At 40.6% G+C, this 26,917-nt stretch overlaps 1 protein-coding gene and 1 long non-coding RNA gene across 2 annotated transcripts; one reads left to right on the top strand and one right to left on the bottom strand.

Moving 5' to 3' along the window:
- Positions 1–1,135: 1,135 nt before the first annotated feature.
- Positions 1,136–12,005, bottom strand: LOC135747189 (scavenger receptor cysteine-rich domain-containing group B protein-like). Its single transcript, XM_065265857.2, has 5 exons — positions 11,630–12,005; positions 4,985–5,290; positions 4,588–4,884; positions 4,376–4,470; positions 1,136–1,629 (listed from the first exon to the last, which is right to left on the bottom strand). The coding sequence occupies exons 1-5, from the start codon at positions 11,631–11,633 to the stop codon at positions 1,510–1,512; spliced, it is 822 nt and encodes a 273-aa protein (XP_065121929.1). The 5' UTR covers positions 11,634–12,005; the 3' UTR covers positions 1,136–1,509.
- An 8,386-nt stretch (positions 12,006–20,391) lies between these two features.
- Positions 20,392–22,144, top strand: LOC141280856 (uncharacterized). Its single transcript, XR_012335169.1, has 2 exons — positions 20,392–21,390; positions 21,845–22,144. It is a non-coding gene; the product is annotated as an uncharacterized lncRNA (long non-coding RNA).
- Positions 22,145–26,917: the final 4,773 nt, after the last annotated feature.

Raw genomic sequence — 26,917 nt, 5'->3', positions numbered from 1 at the left:
AACATAAAAATGTTTACAATCTTCATGTATGCTGTTTTAAAGATGTGACTTAAATACAGATGTTCATTTAAAAATTGTTACAGGTTTTTGCATCAGTTATTTTCACGCGCCTGAAGAGGAATTCGGCATGCAAGAAATTACCCTGCAAAAGAAATTCAAAGGAACAGTGGTTCTTTCTGAATCAGCCTCAAAACATTTCTTTGTTTATTAATACTCTTTAACAACATACAGGAAATGATTCATTTGTGTAAAGAACATTGGCAACTAGCAACACAAGGCTGTTGCAGTGACTGTGGAGGTGAAGTGCATATATTTGTTTAAATGTCTAAATGTCTAAATAAATACATTTATTTAAGTGGCTTATACAGAAAGGAGGTTAATACACATAGATAATCTACATACACAGAAGTACATTGTAGATATAAAACAAATATATGTAATCATAACCTCAAATAAATGTTTGTTGTGAGACTTTTGGAACATTGGTATCTTTTTATCAACTATATATCCCTATGAAATGGGAGATCGAAGTACAAGCTGTCAACACAAAACACATTTTTATACATTTTTTTTCTGTTTCTCAATTTTGGAAATATTTAATTCCATTATATACAATATTTTGTGTAAAGTAAAAAAATGTTGTGTACAGCAATGTAAATATTTCACATAATCTCTCAATTGACCATATGCATAAAACGTTTTTAAAAGCATGGAAAACGGTGAACTGTCACTGATTGGTGTGGTGGTATCTTCAATATACTTCTGTCACTGGGGTGGTACCCTCAAAGGTTTAGTTTTGTAGCTTTATGGGTATACAACACATTGAAATTTGCACCTTTTGAAGTTCAATATTATACCTTAAGGACCAATTGTGTACCTTTAAAGGTACAGTTAAATGTTGTGTACCACTAACATTTATCTGGTACAAAATTGGTCCTTAAAGGTACACAATAGGTCCTTAAGGTATAATATTGTACCCGAAAAGGTACAACATTTCAATGTGTTGTATACCCAATAAAGCTACAAAACTGAACCTTTGAGGGTATCACCCCAGTGACAGAAAAGGTACAGTTTTAAACCTTTTTTCCTGACAATAGTGCAATACTAAATTTATAATCAGAAACAAATTATTTAAAACAAATCATGCCTAAATTAATTTGTCAAACATAATTCATTTTTTAAGACATTAATTCATGAGTGAACAAAAGCAAAGCAGTTTACCCTTGGTAAAATTAAATTCACCCATAAATTTTCAAACTTTTTGAAGGCAGCAAGTTTAGAATAAAATCCAATAGCTGACAGTTCACTTGGCTTAAAACCAGGTACAAATAACCGTACATATAGTCAATTCTAAGGAATGTTTAAATCAGATTCACTTATTTTGTGTAATGTACTGTACAGTGCTTTCTGTTGGGTTCTATTTGTTACATCAAAGCCCATAATAGCCATAAACTTTACCTATCATTTACTTACTGTACATACAAATAGTGTATATTGAGAGAGTAAGCATCAACTTTCACAAGGCTGTGGCTGTCTGTAGCTGTTCATCTGCTTGTGGAATATCTGTCCATCCGACTGCGTTTTCCAGTTCACATTATAATCCCCTTTACTTTGAACCACTTTCTGTATCTGTGAAATTCAATGAAAACTTAGTCAGTAAGTTTCTTAGAGATGAAAGTATAGAAACTAAAACAGATGCACTCTTAAAAATAAAGGGTTCTTAATCCCAGGCTTGTTGACCTGGGCAAGCTTTTAAATTGTCACCCCAACACAAAAATAAAATAAATAATAGGGAGGGAGAAATGTAACAGAAGCCATTGGTCAATACACGGTCATTTCTATATTTTGGCTTTCATATTCCAGTAGTGCGTCAAACAAATCTTTAAATGTAATGCAAATTTATGTTCTGCAAATGTTGGAGAAGAGAATTAAATGGGAGAGGACTAATTAGCATATTCATAGATTTATGTATACTAAATGAAGCAAGAGTTAGCGTAAACACGAGTTGCCTAATAAGTGCAAATGAACACCCTCTGAAAAGTTTGGAAATAATTTTGATATCCAATTATGGGACAAGGATTTCTGCTGTGGCCGCTATGCTTAATTAGTTTATGTCCGCAACAGCTTCATTGCATTGTTTTTAAAGCATCATTGTGTTTAAACTATTATTTATTATTTAAATATTTTTCAAGACGCACGCATACTTCATTCTTTCAAACAATAACAAAGCACTCAAACACAAGAAGCTCGTAATCACGTCTTCAGAAGTGGGATAAATCTAGTTTCTAATGAAAGATGATGGCAGCATTCATTTCAAGCTATTTTAAGGCACAAAGTAATGCTTTTCGTAACAATGGCCTGATTTTATATTAAAGGCGGGGTGCATGATTTTTGAATAACACTTTGGAAAAGGGAGCCGGCAGTAAGGGCCATGTCTACTAACCAGTGGCGAACCGTGGGTACTTCAGCTGGGCCTTCAAAATATGCAATGAAGTGCAAATGCCTCTCCATCCATAATACTAGGCTATTCGTATTTCATTAAATCATACAGTGAACGTTTAAAAATTCTGAGCACGCAAAGTTAAATTACAGAATGGGCATTGTCTGCCTTTAAATGCAGTTTTAAAGTTTAAAATTACTTTAATCTAACTGATAAACACAAATACAGACTCTGCTGCTCTGTAATGACTGGGGCTCTGTAAATTAGCATTTAACAAGCTTAAATTATGTTCTTTAAATTATTTTTTGGAAATGTATATTTAGCTGTAGGATACCTTGTTAGTCTATTTCATAAGGGGAAATATAGCACCCTGCGTTCTCAGTGCACCTCCTTGTGGCTTATAACTGTTGTTATAAGATATCCAGGGCTCGCAAAATCTCTAGCCCGAGCCCCGAGGGCTACCAAAATGTATCTCCGCCCTGTCCATCGTGTATAGCGGGGAAAAAATATCTGAATGTTTTCGCATTCTCTCAGATTTAGTAAGGAAATTATATTGTATGTAATTCGGCGTCGTCTGTCAGTCATTACTATCCTCACGTAACAAGTGAAACTTTCAGGAAGTAAAAGTATAATTAAACCCATAATTTTTCTCGCTCGTGTTCGCGTCATATGCACAGGCTCCTCTGCACGCGCTTCTCCCGGCTGTGCTCTTCACGAGTACGCGCTTAAGTAATTTTGTTTTTACCTCAGCCCTATCAAGCTAACCACAACGTCAATCACGTTTTCCGCCATTTACGTCAACCACTCTCACCGCAGAGATTCGGGCCATTAGACTGTATTAATATTAACGGTCTATGATCTTCGTCTTTGGTGTTCTACGGCTGCTCGCATCCGGTTTGTTGCATGCTTAGGACTTCATGAAGGCTTACAATGTTTTGTTTTTTACCCGCCCACTTGAAATCAAAACGTGATTGGTTGATTTGCCCGTCACTCTCCACACCAAAACACATAGCTTGGCCTTCCCTGGGATTCATGAAGTCCTTACCAATGAATGAGCCAGATAACCGGGCCTTAATAGAGACAGACGATTCTGATTGGATTAGATGTTTTCATGACATGAACCTGACAGTAAGCTTAACGTTAGAACATAGATGAGAGAAAATATATTACATGTATTGTATTAAATTGAATTAAATAGAAATTTAAAAACATATTTTTATTGAATACTATATTATTTATTTGTATTATTATTATAAAAAATCTTTTTATTAATTTTTTTAGGCCTAGAAGGCCCTGAAGGTTCCCCACTGCTACTAACCAACATCGTTGCCTGGGTTGCATATGTGTGGGGCGGAGGTTTGTTTAGGTGATTTCATATATCAACATTGGCTTTCAGAAATCATGCACCCCACCTTTAAAAAGAGAATTAGATAAATAATGTCCGAATTCCCCATGCCTATTTATACTTCTTATTTTTGTTCCTGCTCCTAATTATTATTTAGATGCACATTTTACTCTTTTATCATTAATGAAAAAAATATTTTCACAGGGAAAACATTTAAATTAGTCAAAGATAGGTTTGAAGGGATAAAATTATCAACTACAAGGGGACTTTAAAACATTAAACTGATCGTAGGAGTTGCTTGATTATCAGAAATTTTTCCAAAATTATCTAAAAAAAAATTTGGATGCAGAAACCATTTAATTAGTCTTAAATTAGGCAATTTCTTTACATATTTTAAGTAATAAGCAGTCCAGAGCAAGCTGACTACTTGAAAATGGCGCTAATGTAGTGGAGTAGCCAGCAGAGGGCTCTAAAGTATTTTCATAGTTTGCATTGTGGTTTTACCTACAGTGACACCACAATCCTTAATTTCTTGACTCTAAAAAACATTCCTGGTTTAAATTTATCAGCAACTGTCTTATTTATCTCACCTTATTCAAAAGCATCCTGCTGTTGATTGGGTCATTAATGTCAAAACCAGTCGTAGCAGTAAACACAATCCTCACCACTCCTCTTCTCACAAGTTCTGTAAAATTGATCATTAAAAAGATTGATAATTTACTTATTTTATTCGCCAGATAAAAAACAAAATTGCAAGTCTCATTTATAAAACTTATTTGAAAGTGTTTACAAATGATCTTACTGATGCATGTAACTCCTGCATAAAGGTCGTTCACACAGCTGGTCGCACCACTTCCAGTAAATGGACAGTTACGTAATGTCAACTCTTTTCCAGTACATGCGAGATTATCCATCCATATGGGCCCAACAAATGGACCCACATATGACTGTAGCTCTCCAGTGTCACCACAGCCCAGCTCTTCACACACAACTACGGCTTCTTCCAGACCCCAGCCAGAGTGACAAACTCCACCCCAGTCATCATAAAGAACCTGAACTCTACCATCACATGGACTGGAGCCATCAACCAGATTCACAACTGCAGAAAATATTGGTTTCACATACAGTACATAAGCTCTTTCAGGTATTGTATCATATTATTAGGAGATCTTTAATCATAAATGATGATTTCAACTTACCTCGACAGACGACTCCAGCATCTTGTCCATGGCTGCAGGTGCTTGTTCCTAATGCCTTTGATGGGCAATTTTTCACTGATGGCTCATTTCCAGAACAACTCACATCATCCAGCCACACGGGTCCTGAACCCTGCCCAAAAAAAGGTCCGGTCTTTGCTGCTATTGGAGTCCCACAACCCATGCTACTACACACCACTGCAGCATCTGCTAAATCCCAGCCAGCATCGCAGACGGTTCCCCATTGATCATTATATAAAACCTCCACTCTTCCAGAACACCGATTAGCTCCATTTACCAGTCTGATATCTAAAAGACAGTTACATGTTATTCTTCAGGTTATTAAAAAAAAAAACTCACATATACATTTTAGTCTGTGACTAGACTTAAACCCTGTCCAGGAAACCACCCCTAAAAAGTGAGACAAATGTATAGAATTTCATTTCAACATTTTTTTTACCTGTTTTAACATACACAATCTATCATCCTAACAGAACAACAAGTTTGGATTTGAATACTTCTATCTAATGTGATCGTATTGAGACAATTGTCTGACAAGTGTAAGTGAGCTTCTGCAGTCTCACTTTTGCATTTGGTGACAACACACATATGTCAGCATTTAAGGTTGTTGTCTTTGTTGGTAAGGCACGTATGTGTTAAAACATAATCAAATGTTAATAAAATGTGACATTCTGTACTTTTGCCTCATATTCATCTTTAAAATGTCTCGTCTCCAAAGCAAACAGAGAAATTGCCTTTACTATCCCATAGCATAGATTGCTTATGAAACAAATGATGCATATGTTGTTGTTGTTCCACCAGGAAATGTTTACAAAGTGAGGATTAATCACTGGATTACCATGTGTTCAAATGCATCAGGGCCGGAGTGGGACTTATTATTCAGGCCTGGAGTTTCATGCCTTAGACTGGTACACTTTTGTTCACACTGATTATATAAACCCTCAATTGGTCCTTCGGATCTATATGTCCCCAATCGACATTTCATTAATTAAAAAAGTGGTTCCCTTAATCTCAGAGAAATACATTTTTTGACTTTACCTACATTATCTAGCTATACAGTACATACACAAAAAAACTGGACTTGATTCGGTTGTTCTGAATGTATTTTATTAATGTGGTCTTCGGGGTCAATATATATGACCCCAATTGAAAATGATTGGGAAATGCAAAAAGTTGATTTTTCCATTTGTCAGAAAAAAATCAATAAATCCATCATAAATCTGAAAATTTTCACACAGAAATGAAGGCCTGGTACTTGTTCCCAAATGCAATGTAGAAAACACACACACGCACGCACGCACGCACACACACACACACACACACACACACAATTACATTCCGTCAATTTCTAATATTTGAAATAATATTTATTTTTAATGTCCTTTATAATGTTTATATGAAGAGTTTGGTTCCAAAACGCAATAAACGCCATTTTTGAAAAAAATGAGTTGCTGCCAGAATCAGTATTATATCAGGTCAGTATTAAAAAGTAAATTCTTAATTTTACGCAAAATCCAATATCCGCCGTGTTATTCTGTCATCTTTTCTCCCTTTTTTCCCAAAATGCAATAAACGCCACTCCTCCTTTTTTACAGAACGCAATAAATCCGTTCCAGAAATAACAGCGGATCTTATGAAAAACTTTCCATAATTTTACTCAAAGTCAACGAAAATCGAGCAGGACCAAAACATTTTACAGCTGATCGCTGTGAAAAAAGTTAAGCAACGACATCAAGTATAACCGCAGCAATGACAGTGTTCTTAATATGACAAAGTAAGTGTTTTGATTAATGACATTAATGTTTATTTTTTTAATTAGTGTGTACAACTAGTCAACTAAATGAATATATCATGGCATAGATGAATGCACATATATATAGGCTATTGATTCAATAGATTTATAGCATTTTGAATAAAAACTTGTCATGGATTTATTGCATTTTGTGGAAAAAATTATCAATTTTTATAATAAATCTTTGAAAATCAAGTTATGGATTTGAATTTTTTATGTTTTTATAACCTAAAGATGCTATGTGAAAGTTTCTAACAGAAAATAGTGGTTTTCATCTTGACACTTTCTTGGTTTAGAAAACACGTTTTTACCGAAATTTGTCAAAATGGATTTAGTGCGTTTTGGAACCAAACTCTTCATATATACATACATTCACAAAATGTATCACTAAAGTAGTGATGTGAGCAGTTGGCCATATCCAGTGAAATTAATGGCTTTCTATGGGCCTCTGCTGGTCAAAGCTATTTCTTTCTTAAACAGCAATTCCTTTAGGTTTATCTCTAACCAGCAAATGGTGGAATCTACACTTAACACATAGATCAATATTCAGAAACAATTAAACATTTAGATAATCTTTTAATTTAGATAATTAAAAAGTAATTTTTTTATAAAAAAATCTATATTCCACATGCAAGCTAATGGTGTAATTGAGGATTTTTGTGGTTAATGGGTATTAAAGTACTTAAAATTTCTCAAAACACAGCTGTATTGTATAGATGAGAATACAAACAAAAAATTATAAATTATTTGTTTTATGAAAATTTGTATATTTCTTGGAATTATGCTTTCAATTTTGGGGTCATATAGACCCTTTAACTGTTTGTACACAATGATGACGTGGCAACGTATGCGCGCGCATTTTGGCAACGGAAGTATGGCAAGAATCAGCAGTGAAGCAACACAGACAGAGAAAGTTATTCTAAAAAGTTGACCTTTTCAACACACATGCAAGCTACAGCTAATAGATGGTTCTATCCTTCTTTCCCGCTTGGAGTATCGTGCTGGTATTAAAGACGCTGCCCTTGAATAGTTTAAATCTTATCTGTCCAATATGAAGTTTACTGTTAAAGCAACACTAAAGAGTTTTTTTTTTTACCTTAAAATAGCGTTTCCAAAAAAGTTTCAGTCGTTCATCCACTCAAAACAGGGTGAACGGCAATTTCACATTCGCTTTGCAGCCCTCTATCGGCCAAAACCGCATGAAAGAAGTTTCCAACCATCGGGTCCCGGTCCTGTAGTTCGAGTGAAAACTACAAAAACTTGCTTTACGGCAGACCTACAATCCAATTAGAGCCAGCTTTGCTGCAGTACGCTCTCTGCACTGGTTGCCTGTACGGTACCGGGTTGATTCTAAAATTATTTTAATATTTAAATCTTTTAATAGTTTGGCCCCTCTTTATCTTTCTGATTTGTTAACTGAACACTATTCAGTAATGTCTCTCCGGTCATCCAATCAGGACTGCTACGTATTCCGAAAACAAAGCTAAGAAAAATAGGGGAGACCATGCTTTTTCATTAGCTGCTCCCAGACTGTGGAATGCATGCACAGGAGCCACAAAATGAAAGACATGTTTTATAACAACAACAGCAAAAACTGCCTGGATCAGCAAAGAGCAAAAACTCAAATTAACATTGGTAACTTTACTGCTTTACCACGAGATGCAAACAGCTACCGGAGGCAAAGGGTCTGAAAGGGTCGTTGCACTGTTTATTTTGGTAAAGTAGGTACGCAATATGTTTGTATTGAGATGGATTCAGATATTCTACTTAGATGAAACATTGTGTTGCTTATGAAATTTGTGTTAATGTACAAATTAGCGTAACGATATAGTTACTACGTCTACAGCAGAGGTGTCCAGACATTTTTGTGTGGTGATCTACTTTTAAAATGATAAAGCCAACAAGATCTGCCTGCTAAAAAGCAGTTCCATTTATTAATCACAATTTAAATGTGTTTTAGGACTATACTGCATATATCGCTACGTAGAATTTGGGGCTGTCACCATTACTCCATTCTTTTGAGGAGTTTAAAAAAAAATCTTGAGTACATGCCAAGTACTCATTAAAATAGCGGAGATGCGGTTTTGATGAAACAAACTAGAAAATGACCACAATATCAGAAGCATCTCTCTCTCGTTCAATCACTCGAGCAAGCACATACACCATGCGTGTGGATCAGCTCCTGCATGAAGGCAAGAATGTGCATCCAAATTTCTGAAGTTAGATGACTCGGCTGCAGCGGGAAGGCATAAGATTTATAAAAACACACTTGAGAATAAATGCGCAGCAACTCAAAAAGACTTGTTTCTAAGACCATAATGACAATTTCGCGATTTGTTTTCCCGAAGCTCATGGAGGCGTGGAGCAGCAGCATACACAGTTATTAACTTATGTGCGATCTAACGGCATTGCCAATACGATCGACGTATTGGACACCCCTGGTCTACACCACCAAAAGTGTGCTTTAAAGATGCAGTTTGTATTATTTTCGCCGCTAGATGGCGCCAGATCAAACAATAACAATGATGTTGTTTATTGACGCTCTGAAGCAGCGTGGAATTATGGGATTTGTAGTCTTTAACTCAACCACTGATGGCCATCAATCAGACGCAAACGAGAAATCACGTAAGGTAATCAAGTCTTATGAATGTTGCGTTTGATGACATTGTTTATTTCATTATGTAAGTTTATATGTGTTGTGAATGAGGCAGAGATGAGTGAGGATCCAAGTGCAGTTTAAGAGTATTTAATAAAGTAACACATTACACAGGCAGGCAAAACAATGCAGAGCAAACAAAGGCAAAACACAGAGCTAACTGGTGACAACATTAAACAACGACTAGCCACAGGGAAGTGAACAAACAGAGTATATAAGTAAAACAAGAACCAATCACAAAGCAGAGACAATGAGTAACTATGACAACACACGAGAGGGAATGAATGAGTCTAATGAGTGTCCATGGTAACAAACAAGTGGGCGGAGCAAACAATCAACAATGGAGAAAACAGCATACAGAAACACAGGGGAAAACACAGACAGAACCATTACAATATGTGATGTTCAAAACGAAATTTTCAGTCATAGATATTACAGTATTAGTCCAAATTCGATGGTTAAAGGAGCGGTGAATCAAATACTCAATTTTAACTTGATAATTTGTTATATGAGAGGTCATCATACTTAAATGAACATCCTGCAAGTTTCAGAACTGAAAACGTCCGTGCTACTGAAATATAACAGTTTTTGGCACCAAGCCAGTAAAACAAGCCAGTGTGGAATTCGGAAATCTATGACGTCAAAGTAGAATTGAAGCACCGCCCCATAGCCAAATACAAGGACCACTTTTGAAGTCCCGCCCACAGCTTCGCGTGACACACGTGTGTCTCAACAAGTAAATATGTCTTTAAAGATTGACAAATGTAACCAAAATGACTTTTAAATACATTTTTTTCTGAGAGACTTTTATTTTGACGCGGTGATCTGTTATGATAGACTGGAAACGCATTTTCGGTTGTGGAAGAACCGCGTGGGAACAACACAGAAGCTAAATACTTTAATTCGGAGGCTTGGAACATAACATTAAATGCCTGGAAAAAGTTTGCTTTTTAAGAAGTTCCAGCTCGTGTGGGGAGTGTTTGTTAACTTTGTGTACACGGATTTATTTGGAAAGAAGTCGATGCTGGATTTGCAGAGAGACTGTGATTAAAAGCACCACTTATATTGGATCTGACAACAATGACACAGCATTATACAGAGTAAGACATTTTACTTTATTTAAGTTACTGCGTTTCACTATTGCTTTGTTAGAAGAGATCGCTTGATATGTCTGTTGTAACATCCGTGTCTAAACACGTCTGTTTGACTGTTTTAATGTACTAAAAACATTAAACGATTAATAAAGATACACCACTTAACAACACGACTGTAATTTAACGGTAGAAATATACAGTGTTATTTATAAAGAAGGGTTTATCAGCCGCAGTTTAGATTCTGATGCCCGTTTACTGTGTTGTATAGGGTAATTTAGGCGAGTTACGTTTGAAAGGTCAAACACTCAACAAAGCTTATTTTTTATCATATAACTGTGGTATTTAACATTATGTGAATGTAAAAGCAACCTCACAAGCACAATCGAATTATACAAAGTTATTAATAAGGATTTATTAGCCGCAGTTTAGATTCTGATGCGCGCTTACTGTGTTGTATACGGTAATTTAGTCACGTCGAGTTTTGTTTCTACTTTAATATACGTATTGTCATTTATGTGTATCATATTTAGCACCCAGAATCTTTTGTGGCTCAAACATATTTGTGTTCGGCTGCTATTTTTATCACATTAATGTTTTTAAAACATTTGCCCACATGTAATGACGGGGAATGAAGCCGTCCAATCATAGCAGTGGGTGTTTACGTCCAGGTCTTCAATGCGGCCCGCCCCTTCAAACGAACCATTTCTCCAGAGAGCCACTAATCCATGTTACAAAAAAGCCTATTACTTATTGTTTTTGATGTTTTTGAATGTAAAAACCACGCGGACATCAGAAGTAGACATCAAGCAACAGTATAAAACAATAAAATCGACAAATTCACCGCCCCTTTAACACAGCACAGAATTAAGTTTTCAACTTACAATCTACAATGATTTTTCACATAATGTATTGACAGTACAAATCTTATTGTGAAGTGTCTTAAAATGACCATTTATATTGCTGTACAATACCTTTGATGTGCATATCGTCCGCGGGAAGACGCGCTGATTACAATCTACACACTAATGTTGTGATAAATATAATAGCATACGGTTTTTGAAGGGTTACGAATCAAAACAACTCACCCATCGCGTAAAACACAAGCAGGATCAGAATATCGGTCTAGTTAAATGTTGTCGTGAAGATCTCTCCATCCAGATAATGCAACAACAAATTGATCCTCTCTCGTTTTGTTCCAAACTCCTCTTGGGTCGTTTGGTTGGCCTGTACGCTAACAGGAGCTGACACAACCAGCGGCAAACAGTAAAGAGTTATCCATAAGTTCATAAGCAAGCGTGTAGCCCGACAGGCGCTATCGCATAGTGCCGCATTTGTCCAGGACACTGGCTCGCTGCGTCCGAAAACTCAAGGCAGTGACTTGTTGCCTCATGAGGCCATGACTTCGGAGGCATGAACGCAGCTCCGAGAAAGGCTTTCCGACGCACTTCAAAGGCAGCGTGTTTGAAATATGAACGCTTAGGTTACTCACGTAACCCCGGTTCCCTGAAATAACGGGAACGAAGCATTGCGTCAGTTAGCTGACGCTATGGGGGAAACTCCTGTTTACTCCGTGACTGAAGCCTATTGGTTAACGTCTGTACAAAGTACAGACCAATGACGTTTGAACCCGCGCGCGGGAGGAACGCGTCCCTATATAAGCGCGGTTCAATCGTCAGGAGCTCATTATATTCGACTGAAGCGCGCAGCCGAATAACACTCGCTGCGTAGACGTTTGTAGCACGGCAAGAGACGCAATGCTTCGTTCCCGTTATTTCAGGGAACCGGGGTTACGTGAGTAACCTAAGCGTTCCCTTTCAATACGGTTCACTTCGCATTGCGTCAGTTAGCTGACGCTATGGGGGAACGTAATCCCATCACGCCGTGCATACACAACGTACTGAAGTGCCTTACCGGAGAGACACTGCGTGTGGCCCTATACCCGGCATATTCACAGCTTTAAAAGCAAATGTGTAAGCACCATATAAATTGTTGACGCGCACACGGTGGGGTTTTAAACGCACCGGGGGCACATAACATAGCACAAGACGGCGAGGTACCGAGCGCGCCGCGGCTGTGCGAGATAAGTAAATTCAGAGTCACGTTGGTGAGCTCGCTGAGCGCACCGTGGTGTACACATAAAACGCATGAGCGTGCATGATTGAGCCGAGAGAACCTGCGCTCGTAGGGCAGGGACGTCTAAGCTGTACAATCTGACAACGTAGACGGCGAAGACCAGCCGGCCGCGTAGCAGATATCAAATATAGATATAGATACCCCTGTAGACCAAGTTCATGAAGAAGCCAAACTCGAACAGAGTGGGCTCTATATAGGACATAGCTCATAGAGGGGCGTGAGCCAGTGCGATGGTTTCAACGATCCATCTAAATAACCACTGTTAGCAACAGACATACGTAGTGAGTGATCTGCGCAGCTCACGAACGGCCGATCTGACTATAATATGCGGCAGAACGGTTCGTAGCGTGGGATTATACAGATACCACAATAGTGTGAACCCAGGTGCACCCTCGAGCGCATCGGGATGCATATAGGTAGTATTATAGTGCACAGATCGGTGAGCTTTCCAAGCGCGCCGTAAATGTGTATTGACTATAAATTGCACGGGCACAGGTGAACACTTGAATACATCGTGAATGCATATAGATGAATCAGAGTGTTATAATGCACAGGCCGGCAAGATTCTCGAGCGCGCCGTCATGTGTTCTGATAATAAATTGTGCGCACACGGGTGAACTCTTCAGTGCACCGTGAATGCGTATAGATAAATCAGTGCACAGAACGCGCCGTGAATGTGTACAGATATGATTGATGAACGTAACGGTGGGCACCCAACGCACCGTGAACGTACACAGATGAACAACAATGTATGTGTCACAAAGCATAACACAGCTGTGTATACAGGTGAGCTTTCCCAAGCGCATCTTATTGTATACCAAATGTTATAGCGTGTACATGTGAGCTTCTCTAAGCGCACGGTGGACGCATATAATTAAAAACCATATCGTGCATACAGGTGAGCTAATGGGCGCACCTTTAATGCAACAAACCTCAGTAGTGCGCGAAGCAGGGATGTCGAAGCTGTAAACTGACAACGTGGACGGCGGGGACCAGCCGGCCGTGTCACAATTGTCAATGAGAAACCTCTAAGACCATGCCCATGCTCTAAGACAAGTGAGCATAATTGTCACGGGAGGTGATAACGTCAACGATCCATAAATAGCCTGTATTGACAGGTGCTCTAGTGAGTGATCTGTGACGCAGATGAACAGCTGATCGTCTGATGTACGTCAGACGTATGTGTCATACAGGACCTTGGACAGTTCCAGAGCGCTGTGCCTCGGGCACCGTCCGCATCTGAGAAATGACAGGCTTATGAATAAAGTGAATGGCCAGCCGTAAAAGCATGGTTCGCTGTTACCGCCGCCGTCCGCATCTGAGAGATGACAGGCTTGTGAAGTAAATGAATGGTCGGTCGTAAAAGCGTGGTTCGCTGTTATCACGGCCACATAGATATAGGTAGGGGAGAGAGCCGCCGTGCCTCTGTAGTGAGGAGAAAAGTGTTCCACCGGCGATTCGCGGGGGGTTTTGACTTTCAAATGTCACTAGACAGAATGGATCAGACTTTGCATAAGGACGCCTCGTGAAAGGGGTCCTAGCAGCTTGTGTCAATGTGTCATAAGGCACGTAATGTAGGTCGTGTCCCACGGATGCCATCTCCGCACGCCCATCGTAATGGGTTAATATTGGTAGTTAAGCATGAGATGCGTATCACTCTGATTGAACATAGCTTATAAAGCGATGCAATGAGTTTATAAAGGAGATGACTCGTCAGCTTGTTCAGGGGGCGAGATCTCAGTCTGGTTCGGTAAATAATGAAACCACCGTAGATTGCCCGACCGCATTATCACAATAACACGGTCGAGAGTGCTGCAGTGCTAAATCATCCTCTTAATGTACCGTATTCACAGTACAAGGTGATTTATATGAGACAAACGGCGTTCCACGCGCCGAAGGCTGATTGCCGTCGTAAAGCGTGTTCAACCCACAGCAAATGCTGGGCTAGCTCGTAATGACAGCACTTCATGCAGCCGTGTGTAACTTAAGCAAGCTTCCCGGCCGTCAGCTCGGGGCGGGACCTTTGCTTAGTCAAACTGAAGTGGACTTATGAACAGAATGCCACGATATTCAGCTTTCTGAGGCTCGTTAGAGGGGTACGTGTGCCCGTCTTAAACGAGATGCCGCGCGCGTCTGACTGTGCGCGCGCTTTAAGCTTTGAAACTTATTGTGGCGGGTAGCAAGCTCACTTGAGGTTGATATTACCCTTAATATCTCCGAGTATTGGAGCGGAGGTGTGAGCGTCTTCGGATCCGCTAATATAAATCAGCTATATGGCCGAAAAACGTCATAAACCGCTTGGCTGTAAGCCTTTGAGTGGCCGTCCGGAGAGGGCGCGATTCAAACGCTTGGAGCCATGCAAAAGTCTGAGGCTGTCCTTCCTCTAGGAAGAGAAAATAACAGCCGTAAGACCGTGCTCGTTTGCGCCATCAGCATCGTAGCGGAGAAACTGAGGTGGGCTGCGAGCGAATTTGGCAGAAAGGTGTTAGAGACACCGTACAGTCGTGGGGTGTCAATACACAGTATATGGCCAAACTGGGGTTTTTTCGGCTAGCGTCGATAGAATTATGGACAGCGGGCCGTGTGTGCGTATTACTGATTGCTTGTCAGTAAGGCGATAAAGTGTTTAGAGACACCGTACAACCGTGGGTGTCAAAACACAGTATAGTAAGCACGGAAATTACTCTTTTTAGAGGAATTAAATACCGTTCGCCACTATAGTGAGGTCGCATAGCCGACAGTATTACACAGTATGTTTGGATAAACAGCACACAGAAAACATTTCAGGGCAGTCCAGCCGAGGCGCGACATAACCCCTTTTCTCCCAGACAGTTTCGTTCTCTGTTGATGCAGCTGTGCTGCGGAGACCAGAGCTCAGCCGTTCAGGTGCACAAGCCTCAGTAGTGACGGTGACCGAACGGCTCACGGAGCAGGGTAGTATGTCTAGGTGGTTTAATGTCAGACTGAACCCATCGCAGAGAGGAAGTCTGCCGTGAGGCCCGCGGTTTTGCCGTTTATTAAAAGGGCAGAAAAACCGGGTATATATATAAGAATGTACCAATATTCAGCGCACTGATATAGGACGGGACTGAATAAAGGGAGGTATTCGGGCCTCAGTATATTATAAACAAATTCGTTCTGCCTCTGATTCCGTCTAAACCAGAGAGAAATTACCAGGCAGACAAAGAATGAGCTATCTGAAGTGAGATCGGCTCAGGCCAGTAAAGCTCTATAATAAGTGTTTTAGCGCTCCAATAGAGGCGTGTCCGCCTTATCGAGCAGACGAATGAGATCGTGCCGCTCCAGGAGGGGAGGGGCATGAAGCTCTCTTATAATGAGTGTTCTTGGTGCTCCAATAGCGGCGAATCGGCCCTATCGAGCAGACGAATGAGATTGCGCCGCTCCATGAGGGGAGGGGCATGAAGCTCTGTAATCGTTGAACACTGGACAGCTGCATTTAGAGGCAGCGAGCCGTAATACCGCGTGCTAGCTAAGCCGTTAAGAGACCTCACCACTGTGGGGAAAGGAGCGAGGGACTCCGCGAGCGTGGAGCACGAGTGGCTGTGCTATGACAGAGACAGGGGCAGACCGCCCGTGTTTGCTTGTCGTATGCATCTATCCAGGTCTACGGTTCCCCGCTTGTTCATCTCAACAAGAGAGGAACGGCAGAGGGGAGCAGCAACACAGACAGAACAGCCATGCGTCGTGACGGTATCACCCGATGCACTCGGGGGATTAATATATGTGCCAGAGATCTCGCCACTGAATGTAAGAGGAGCGAAGGGACTCTGTAAGCATGAACGGTTGCGGTGTGACAGAACACAGGGGGGGTTAGTCCGTGTGTGCTTGTCTATGCATCCATCTAGTCTCATGGCTCGCCGTGTGTTCATCCCGGCGAGAGAGGAACAGCAGGGGGAGCACGAAACATGGATAAGACAACCAAAGCATAAGCGCGGTCCCGGCGTGGGAGGTGCCAGACCGGTAACGCGCTCGGAGGAAATTCATAGCAGAGAGGCTCACCGAGCCGCTGTGCTGGACGCTATTACAACAGCGCCTGCTCTTTTAGCTTATAGCTTTATATTAAAAATATTGATCTTACCGGGCGGCCGCAGGGGAGACCTCGTCAGGCGTGTGTCCGCTGCACAGGGCTCGTACCACGGCAAGCGAAGGCTATCTTCGGTTCTCGGCCGGAAAGCGGCAGGGGAAGACGCTAGACCTGGACTCTGCTATCTTCGGTTCTCAGCCGGAAAACGGCAGGGGAAGACGCTAGGCCTGGACTCCGCTGCAGGGCTTTTGTCAACGGCGAGGTAAGGCTTCTTCTTTTTCTTCGGAGCAGCGAGAGGTTCGCGCTGAAGGAGAAAATAATGAGCTCCTGACGATTGAACCGCGCTTATATAGGGACGCGTTCCTCCCGCGCGCGGGTTCAAACGTCATTGGTCTGTACTTTGTACAGACGTTAACCAATAGGCTTCAGTCACGGAGTAAACAGGAGTTTCCCCCATAGCGTCAGCTAACTGACGCAATGCGAAGTGAACCGTATTGAAAGGGAACAGAGAGCGCCTTTGTGATAACTAATCACATATTTGAAAACTACAATACTAATTTCTCGCTAGAAATGCAATTAAAATGTGTAAAAAGTGAAAATATACATTTATTAACACTAAATTTGTGCTCCAGTCGGTTCCTTGGCCGCCATTTTATTTTTTCGAACTCGACCAGTGTTGTCATGTGGTTTACGTCAGTAAAGGCGGTGACAAAGGGTCACATGGATATTAACGTCATTGACATGAGACTGCACTCAGTGGCGGAGCCAGAAGGGTGTCCGGAGTGGCACTGGACACCCCTGACGTCTAATTGGCCACCCCAGGTGCCACCCCGAAGTTTTATATAATAACCTTGAGAGTTTGATGCTGATTGACATCTCGTTTCACCTATCAAAAGAAGTCTTCGTTTGACATTTCGTCACAGCGTCGTTCAACATTTCAAATCCATCAATCAATGACAACTGCCTGCCACCCCGAATTTTTATTTGATAACCTTGCGAGTTTGATGCTGATTGACATCTCGTTTGACCTATCAGAAGTCTTTCGTTTGCCGTTTCATCGCAGCGCCGTTCAACATTTCAAATCCATCAATCAATGACAAGAACGAGTGGAGAGGAGAAGAGAAAACATCACATTTAGGTAAGTTTTTTGATTAAAGATCAAGATTTAGTTTTCCAGAAAAAAATATTTCGAAAGTTACCTCGCTGTTAAGATGCTATTTTGAAATTTACGTTAGATGCTATTAACAGATTCAGACGAGAGATCGGTTCGGTCCATACATTACGTTTAAATGTGTGCAAGTTAACGTTATACACACGTATACAGTGCAGTGTCTGTGTGTAGTCTTAAACTGTTTAGCTAATATGGGGTAACTAGTTTTACAGCTGCCTGTCAGTGTTTAATGTTGTTATTAAACTATTTAAAGATTACTGCAATTGCAGACAGCATGTTAGCTATCACAAAGGTGTAAAAATTACAGGTTGCTAAGTTACTTACTGCACAGTAGGGCTACCCATGATTAAAGTAGTAACTTATGACAGTTGATTTTAAGGTGCAATTATTAAAGTGGGATTTGTAATTAAAGTTGAGATTGAAATTTAATAAAAATCTGTATTTAATGCTTAAATGTATCATATCTATGTGTCATATTTTTACATAGGGTCAATAAAACATGAAAAGAAAGGCAGATATATCAGACTTCTTTTTAAAGAAGCAAAAAGATACAGATCAGGTGCAAACAGACCCCAGCCCAGCCCCTGCATCACCCCAGTACCCCAGAGCAGCTTCCTGCCGGATCCTAGTAGTCAGACTTCACAAGAACCACCACCAGTCACTTAGTCAGTCAGTCATATGTCCAGTCCAGAATTTAAGTTAAGCTTGTTATAGATGGTTTCATCAGTTTAGGCTTTACAAAAACATTTAATTAGGTGTGATTCATTTGTGTTCAGGTTTTGATATAGTTATGGCATTTTTATTGTGATTATACACTAATGGTTCTTGCCTTATTGTAATAGGTGTATTAGGGATTGATGCAGAGAATTTAAAGATTCTGGGTTTAAGCTTCATTCAAAGGCAGAGCATCACATCAATGCCATGTATGCTTGTAATCACTATAAAAAGTCTGTTGACAGCAACTCATCAATGCTAGATGTCATAAATCAGGACCGTAAAAAGAAAGTGGAGGAAAACTGTGCTTACATAAAAACAATTGCAGATGTGCTACTATTAACTGCCACTCAAAATATAGCACAGAGAGGTCATAGAGAGTCTGACGACTCTCAAAACAAGGGCAATTTTTTGGCAATCTTAGAAGAAATAGCAAAACATGACCCTATCATAGATAAAAGGATGAATGCATGTGGTAATGCAAAGTATACAAGCCACCAAATCCAGAATGAAATTCTTGAGGTCTTGGCTGAAATGGTACAAAGTGAAATAATAAGAGAAGTAAAAGATAGTGAAGTTTTTAGTGTAATTGTAGACGAAACCAAAGATTTGAAAAAAAAAGAACAGTTGTCTTTAGTCTTGAGGTACTACTACAATGGGGCCATCAACGAAAGCTTTTTACACTTTCAGTCAGCTGAAAGCCTAGATGCAGCAGGTCTCACAAAAATGATAATCGATTGCCTTGAAAAACATGGTCTGGACTACAAAAATAATCTTGTGGGGCAAGGCTATGACGGTGCATCTGTCATGAGCGGAAAGCATTCTGGTGTGTCTGCAAGAATTAAAAACAATGCAAGATTTGCATTTTATGTGCACTGCAATGCACATTGTTTAAATTTGGTTCTTGTAGATTCTGTAAAATCAGTGCCTGAGGCAGTTAACTTCTTTGCTCTCGTGCAGAAGCTTTATAATTTTGTGTCTGGCTCATATGTTCATCTCCGGTGGCTTGCAGTTCAGAAAGAGCTGTATCAACAACAGCAGTCGAGGGAACTGCAGAGTAGGGGTGTGCAAAAAAATCGATTCACGTTTGAATCGCGATTCAAGCTTTGCCGATTCTGAATCGATTCATAGAATTCCAAAAATCGATTCATACATTTTTTTTGTAATGCCGTTTTACTATTGTCCTGAAATGAGTTTATCTCTCAGTATTCCCATAGATGATGCTGCGTCGTATTCACTCTGACGCCTGCACTCTTGTCACAGTGTTTCCCACACATTGACTTTACTTGGGTGCTGTGCCTAGTTATATTAACAAGTGCCCAAATATTTCTGGCGTCAAATTTTGTCTTTTTTGTTTTTCTGTGATGATGACACTTTTTAATAATGACATTTTGTGTGCGACATGATGAGCTCGGTGTCCGTTCACGTGCTCTCTGTTTCGCAATGAATTGGGATGCGACGCGAACAAGCTCGTGTCACATTGTATCCTTCATGTTTCTGAACTTGAGCAGAGTTTTACCATTAGAGAACTTCACGGAGCACCCGCGGACCGTATGGTTCCGGGTTTGTATTTGAAATGGTCAGTCAGGTCCGGGTCAGTCAAAGTTAAATTTCTTCGGGTCCCGAGTCTGATTAGTGAGTAAAACCCGAGTCGATGGGAGAATGACCGTGAGCGCTACGTGCTAAAGCTCGCGTGCAGTTTCAGCGTGCCGACGGTTTCTATGGCGATAAAAACGGGCTCTTTTCTAACATTATTAACTTAACACGCACCGGCCCGGCGGCGGTCCCTAGAGGGCGTTTTTACGTGTTTTTGTACTTTGTTTAACATCAAATATTCAATCAACAATCATAAACTTTGCATTATTTGAAAGTTTAAACACTCAAAATTCATGTTCTGAGCTTATTTTTGCAATCAATACACTGGTGTGGATAAGATTAAATAAAATGCAGACGGAATGCATATAAAAAAATTTGTGGGTACTCACATGTCTTGCCATATGGTTCTGATAATTTCTGACAATTCCCAAAAACTTCAACGTACATTGCAACGTAAGGGTCCACTCTTCAAAAAGCATCCCACGTTTTAATCCAAAACAATGAAAAATAGTGAGAAATCCAGCAATATCCTCCTTTGTTTACATCCGCGCGTCCGCTAAGTATGATCGATCATGTTTATTTTCTATCAAATATCGAGTTTTATCAGTGAAAATCCATCTCTTCCTGCTTCGTTAGACTCTTCCGATAAAGATCCCGCCCTATTTTTCTGTTTTGTTCAATCAGATAAGGTTTGACAACTCAAAATGTGACGCGAACACCGATTTGCCCAAAGAGATGTCCTTCAGCTAACCATAGGCTTTTGACTGGATTACGCCAAAACAAAGCCAGCCAATGCTTAGCCAGCAAAGTTTTGATGGGCAGGGGTAGTAACCAATCATGAAACGATTACAAGGATTCAAATTACGTCAGTAAAGTGTACTTCTGCGCAAATCTACAGAAGCGCATGCAGAGAAATGCCCACGCCCCCTCGGTGCGCGTTTGTTTGTTTGGGTAGCATAGCAGCCGGCTAGGCTCTCCGGAGCCGCTGAGAAACCTCTCAAAGGTTAGATATAACATCTCCATTGTGGATTGTCGACTGCAGAGGACTTGTTTGTGTTGAGAGTGTTTTGGAGAAGTTGATAAAGAGCATGATCGCGGAGCAAAAATACAAGATTGGATATAAACAAACCGCGTCGTCGACGAGAGATGGACCGGACTATGAGCTCAGCTGCGCTCGCTTGGATAAAGTAAGTGGATTCTTTTGTTCATTATTTATTTTACGTTACATTTCTTGTTTCTTGTTAGCTGTTTTGATTATAAAGTAACAGTGGAGATGACTAAAATACGAGTTTTACATGGTTTCATTTTCTATGACATGTTATATAAATGGATCATTTTTATAGCTATATGAATCAAATGCACAGAATATACAAACTAAAAACTAGAAAATAAGATATGTGGTGGAAAATATGAGTATTACCAGCTGAGAAATATAGGTTATTTGGCAAACATAAGACATTTGTAATTATAAATATATTCATGTAATGTGTGTATGTGTGTATGTATTATGTTCATGTATATTACATCATAGTTTCTCATACAAATAGTTATATGTCTCTAACTTTTGACTCAAACTAAAATCCTCTCTTGCTTTGTGTGTGTCTGTGTTGTGTTGTTTTGTGTTGTGATGTGATGTAACAGGTCTTCAGCTGACATCCAGAGGAGGACTGGAATCTGGAGTGCATTCATGAGCGACCACATTCAAAATAGCAAGTATTTTGTTATAATGTGCAAATGTTTTTTTCTGAAATAGTTTTTTCTATGTGCTTTGGTGGGCAGAGAAGTTCTGAATTGATATACATCATGTAATATGTAGTCCTGACTCATTTTCTTTTGATAATCATGTCATTTTGTTATCATGTGTATATTTGGAGTTTCCAAGTGCACTTTTTCTGAAAGGACGCCTGGACTTTTTTGAAATAAAAGCTCACAGAAACAACATTTTTTGGAGTATCATTCTCAAATTTGAATCACAGCATGGTCAGACATTCAGTTTACCTATATGGTGTCCCCAGGTGTCTCAGATGACCATTTCATACCTTTTTTGCTAAGTGAATGTTATTTAAAGAAAAACGGAAGTCATTTAATGTATATTTTACCTTGTTTACTCTGTTTCTTTACTACTCTGAGTTGTTATGACTATTAGGCAACAATATGTCAAGTGTCTAGTTTCAAACAAGACCAGAATTATGAATATAGACCATAGGGTTTAAGAGCTGCAGAGGTTTTAGTTTGGAGTTGTCGTTTTTCAGAAAATGCTCAAAAATAGAAGTGCTGGCTAACAGGTTAATAAACCATATCTTTTCCAAAATCTATTGCACTGAATGAGCAAAGCTCAAGCTGACTCAAGATTTACAAAACGCAAAGCTGTAATGTAAAGTCCCCTGTCACTGGGACAGCAAGCAGACTTTTGAATCTGAAATAATGAGTGGATTTAGCTTTTTTTTTAATTGGCAAGAGAGAAATAGAGAGGCACTTTCCTTGCTTCTGCTCTATCTAATAGAAATAATACCCATTATAACACCAGTAACATTTATAATCTATAGACCTGCACTGTCTATCATTTATATACTATATTATTGTATTTAATAGAGTTTGATAAAAGGGGTCATCTAATTGCTTCATATCAGTTTTTATTTTTGCATAAAGACATAAAGTAATATCAAACTACATTTAATTTGTTGTGTTTCTTTTCTTTAAAATTGTATATCTCCTACAATTAGTCACATAGGAAGAAGTAAACTACATTTACATACTGTGAATCGTTTTTTAAAATCAAGAATCGTTTTTGAATCGAAAATCGACTTTGAAACGAATCTTGAGCCTAAAAATCGGATCGAATCGTGAAATTTTCTGAATCGTGCACCCCTACTGCAGAGACTTACAGATGTAAGGTGGGCATGCAGATACTTGGCATGCCGCAATCTGAGGGACAGGCTTCCAGCAGTTCTGAGAGTGCTACAGGATATAGCAACTGAAAATAGTGGTGATAGATCAGTGGAGGCAAGGGGAATTCTTTCTCAGATTGATTTACAGTTCATAGGGCTTTTGGTTATCTTTTGTAAAATTCTTGGTGATGCAAAATGTCTTTCTGACATGCTCCAATCAAGCTCTCTTGATCTAGCAAGGGCTGTGGAACTAGTAGGTGCCCTAACAGATACATTACAGGACTACAGAAATGAGGGTTTTTTTAGGGAACTGTGGAGAGAGGTTCAAGAGATTGCAGAACACTGCAAAATAAGCATTCAAACAGTGTGTAAAAGACAACCTAAAACAAGCTTTAGATTTCATGATTCATTGATGATGAGCTCTGTAGGAGAGAGAAACAGTGACCATAGTAATGGTGAGAGCTTCCAAAGAGCTATCTTTTATCAAGTGCTTGACAGTCTCACAGCTGAGCTGCAGCAGCGTTTTTCAGAGAAGAACTGTGAGCTAATGCAAGGCATCCAGTCTCTCGACCCAAAGAGTACAACATTCTTAAACAAGGAGCCTTTGTTTGCCTTTGCTCAGAGCTTTGAGTCAAATTTGGAGGACCTCAAACATGAGGTTCATCAAACTAAGCGACTTTTGGATAGGAGAGAAAAAAAGTGGAAGGGATAGACCATCTAATCTCCTTTAATTTGTTGTGTTCCTAGAACCTTATAAAGAGGTCTTCCATGAGCTATTTCGGCTTTGTAAGATTTCTGTTGTCACACCAGTGAGCAGTGCTTCCTGTGAGAGAAGCTTCTCAGCTTTAAAACTGATTAAAACTCACCTTAGGACAACAATGCTTGATGACAGGTTAAGTCATCTCGGAATCCTTAGTGTTGAGTCAAGGAGGGCACGCTCTCTCAACATGGATGAGTTTGTACAACATTTTGCACAGTCTCACCAGAACCGCAGAATTATGCTTTTTTAAATCTAACTGGGATTTGTGTTTATGTTTGTATTTTTTTATTTATGTTTGTAAAATTGATAGGCACCAAATATTACCAATGTTTTTGGTCATTTTCTGCAATTTTTGATTGAAACTTTACTTTGTATGTTTAATGTTTTTTTTGTAAATTGATATACTGTGTATATTTAAATAAAATGTGGTCTTCATGTTACACAAATGCTTTTTTATCTCTTTGGTGCTTAATCTTTATTTTCTGATGTAGCAATATAAAAATATATATATTATAAAATAGATTATGAGAGGTATATTCTAACTCTGAGCAATTATGGGATTCATTCATCTGCCTTGTTAGGGTGATTTTTGGCATAGTCTGTGGACCCCCTAAAGTTGCCTTTGCCACCCCATGGCCACCCCATGTATAAAACTCTAGTTCCGCCACTGACTGCACTGCCCCATAACAATGTTTTGAATGGAAATTTTCTCACGATTTACAAGTAGTTGAAAACATTACAGATATTGATAGTAATCAGCTGGACAAAATATATAACACTGGCCTAGTGGTTTTTGGACATTTTACTGCAAATATCTTACAAATTGCACCTTTAACTAATTCTGATGTGAACCAGTTGTTTAAGTTGGTTATTTTGGTAATGTTATTCACTTTGTACTGCAAAGTTTTCTCACTGTCATGACTGCTGGGTGATCGATGGCTGTGTGATCTGTGTGTGTGTGTTGTTTACCTGTGGTGCCGGTTCCTCGTGTGTTCACTAACTCCGCCCCCTTGTTTCAGTAATTGTTCACCGGTGGTGTCTCGTTTACCTTTCCCTTTATATTGCACGTAGTCCTGTCCTTCGTTGCGCGCTCATTGTTTTACCACAGTCCTGCTACCCTGCCTTGTCTTGTCAGTCGCTCTCTGTCTCTTCTTCTTATTACCCCAGGTTTGGTTTTCGGCGTTCGGGGACTCGTTTTTCGCCCGGACCGCTCGCTTGAAGATTACTGGATTTCATTGACTTTGTTTGCCTCTCGGTACAGCTGGTTCGCTTTGTTTTTAGGCGGTATACCAGCTGTCTCTGTTTCTCTCCGGTTTGCATCATCACCCGTGAGTGGAGTACACCTTTTACCATTTTGGATTACATTAACTCTAACGACTGTTGTTTCTCGGGACCGCTGGTTCGCTTCGTTTTCAGGCGGTGACCAGTGGTTTCCGGGTGGCTCTCCTACTTCAGGATTTCACAGTGGATTACCCGTCTGAGATTTTGGATTACCATCTTCCATCTCCGCCTGTCATCCACCCTCAGGGCGGCACATATCATCCCTCTGTTGCGTGTGGTGACTGCGCTGGTGTCTCGACGGAGTGCGTGGATGGCTCTCTCTCTTCCTTCGGATCTGTACTGGATTATTGTGTGCCGTGTGTGGATCTACCAGTGTCTTTGCTCTCCTGTTCTCTATTTTTTCTAATAAACTATTTAACTTGCACTTGACTCTGAGTCCGTTTCCTGACAGATGTGCGCGCCCCGAATGGAGTCAGCAAGTTTAGAAAGTCTGGCGGTGCAGACCGCCCTTCACCAGCAGGGGGCGGCCATCGACCAACATTCGTCGTTATTGTCTGCTGCTGCCAGAGATTTCAGCATCCTGTCTGAGCAACTGAAAGAGCTCAGCAATCGCTTGGACCAAGTGACTCCTCATCATGAAGCCCCAACCTCATCCGGAGGAGCCGCTTCATTTGAACGGGAGCCACACACGGCTACACCCCCCACCTACAATGGCGATCCCAACACCTGCAGATCCTTTTTACAGCAGTGCTCTCTCGTCTTCGCGCTCCAGCCCCGTCGATTTTCTTCATCCACTTCCAAGGTGGCCTATGTCCTGACATTACTCACTGGAAGGGCGAGAGACTGGGGTATGGCCGCCTGGGGGGCTAAAGCTCCTTTTACATTTTCATTTGAGGCTCTCGAGGAGGAGATGTTAAAGTTGTTTGACCGCTCACTCAAGGGAGACATGGCAGCGGCTGAGTTGGTGAGATTACGGCAACGTAATGACTCTGTGACAGATTTTGCTATACGATTTAAGACGCTCGCTATTTGCTGCAACTGGAACGACGCGGCTTTCAGAGCACAGTTCCTCGAGGGTCTCACGCCGGGTATTCAAGACGAGATTGCACTGAGGGAGCCACCCACGTCCCTGGAAGCTGCCATCGATCTGGCTCTGAGGGTCGAGTCACGCCATCGGCAGAGAGATCTGCGTCGCTCATTTCGCCAGCTGATGTCGGAACCAGGGGAGATCGCTTCAGAGACGCCCTCCGAGGAGCCTATGCAGCTGGGCAAGTTCCGGATCTCTGCTGGGGAGAGAAATCGTCGGCTGTCTAATGGCCTCTGTTTGTATTGTGGCAAGCCGGGGCATCTGGCGGCCACCTGTCCGGTAAAAGCTCACGCCCGCCGATGAACCTGGGAGTCTCGGTGGGCGCATCGTCATTTAAATCTCCCGTAAGCAGCACCACACTACCTGTCATTATTAACTCTTTCCCGTCACAGGCGTTGCTGGATTCCGGTGCGGAGGCGTGTCTTTTGGATGCTGGGTTGGCCAAGTCCTGGGGTATTCCACTCATTCCTCTCTCCTCTCCTTTGTCTGCCTGGACATTGAAGGGTCAGCATATGGCTGTGATCACGCACCGCACACCCCCTGTGAGTTTGTTTGTTTCTGGCAATCATCGTGAGGAGATTGAATTTTACATCTTAGAGGATTCACAGTCACCAGTCATTTTAGGTCATGATTGGCTATCCAAACATAATCCTCACGTTGATTGGCAGAACAATGTTGTGTTATCTTGGAAGTCTTCG

The sequence above is a fragment of the Paramisgurnus dabryanus genome, chromosome 1, assembly GCF_030506205.2.
Source record: "Paramisgurnus dabryanus chromosome 1, PD_genome_1.1, whole genome shotgun sequence".
Lineage (NCBI taxonomy): Eukaryota > Metazoa > Chordata > Actinopteri > Cypriniformes > Cobitidae > Paramisgurnus > Paramisgurnus dabryanus.
The sequence above is the reverse complement of the archived record's forward strand: the minus strand, read 5'-3'. Positions and strand labels throughout refer to the sequence as shown.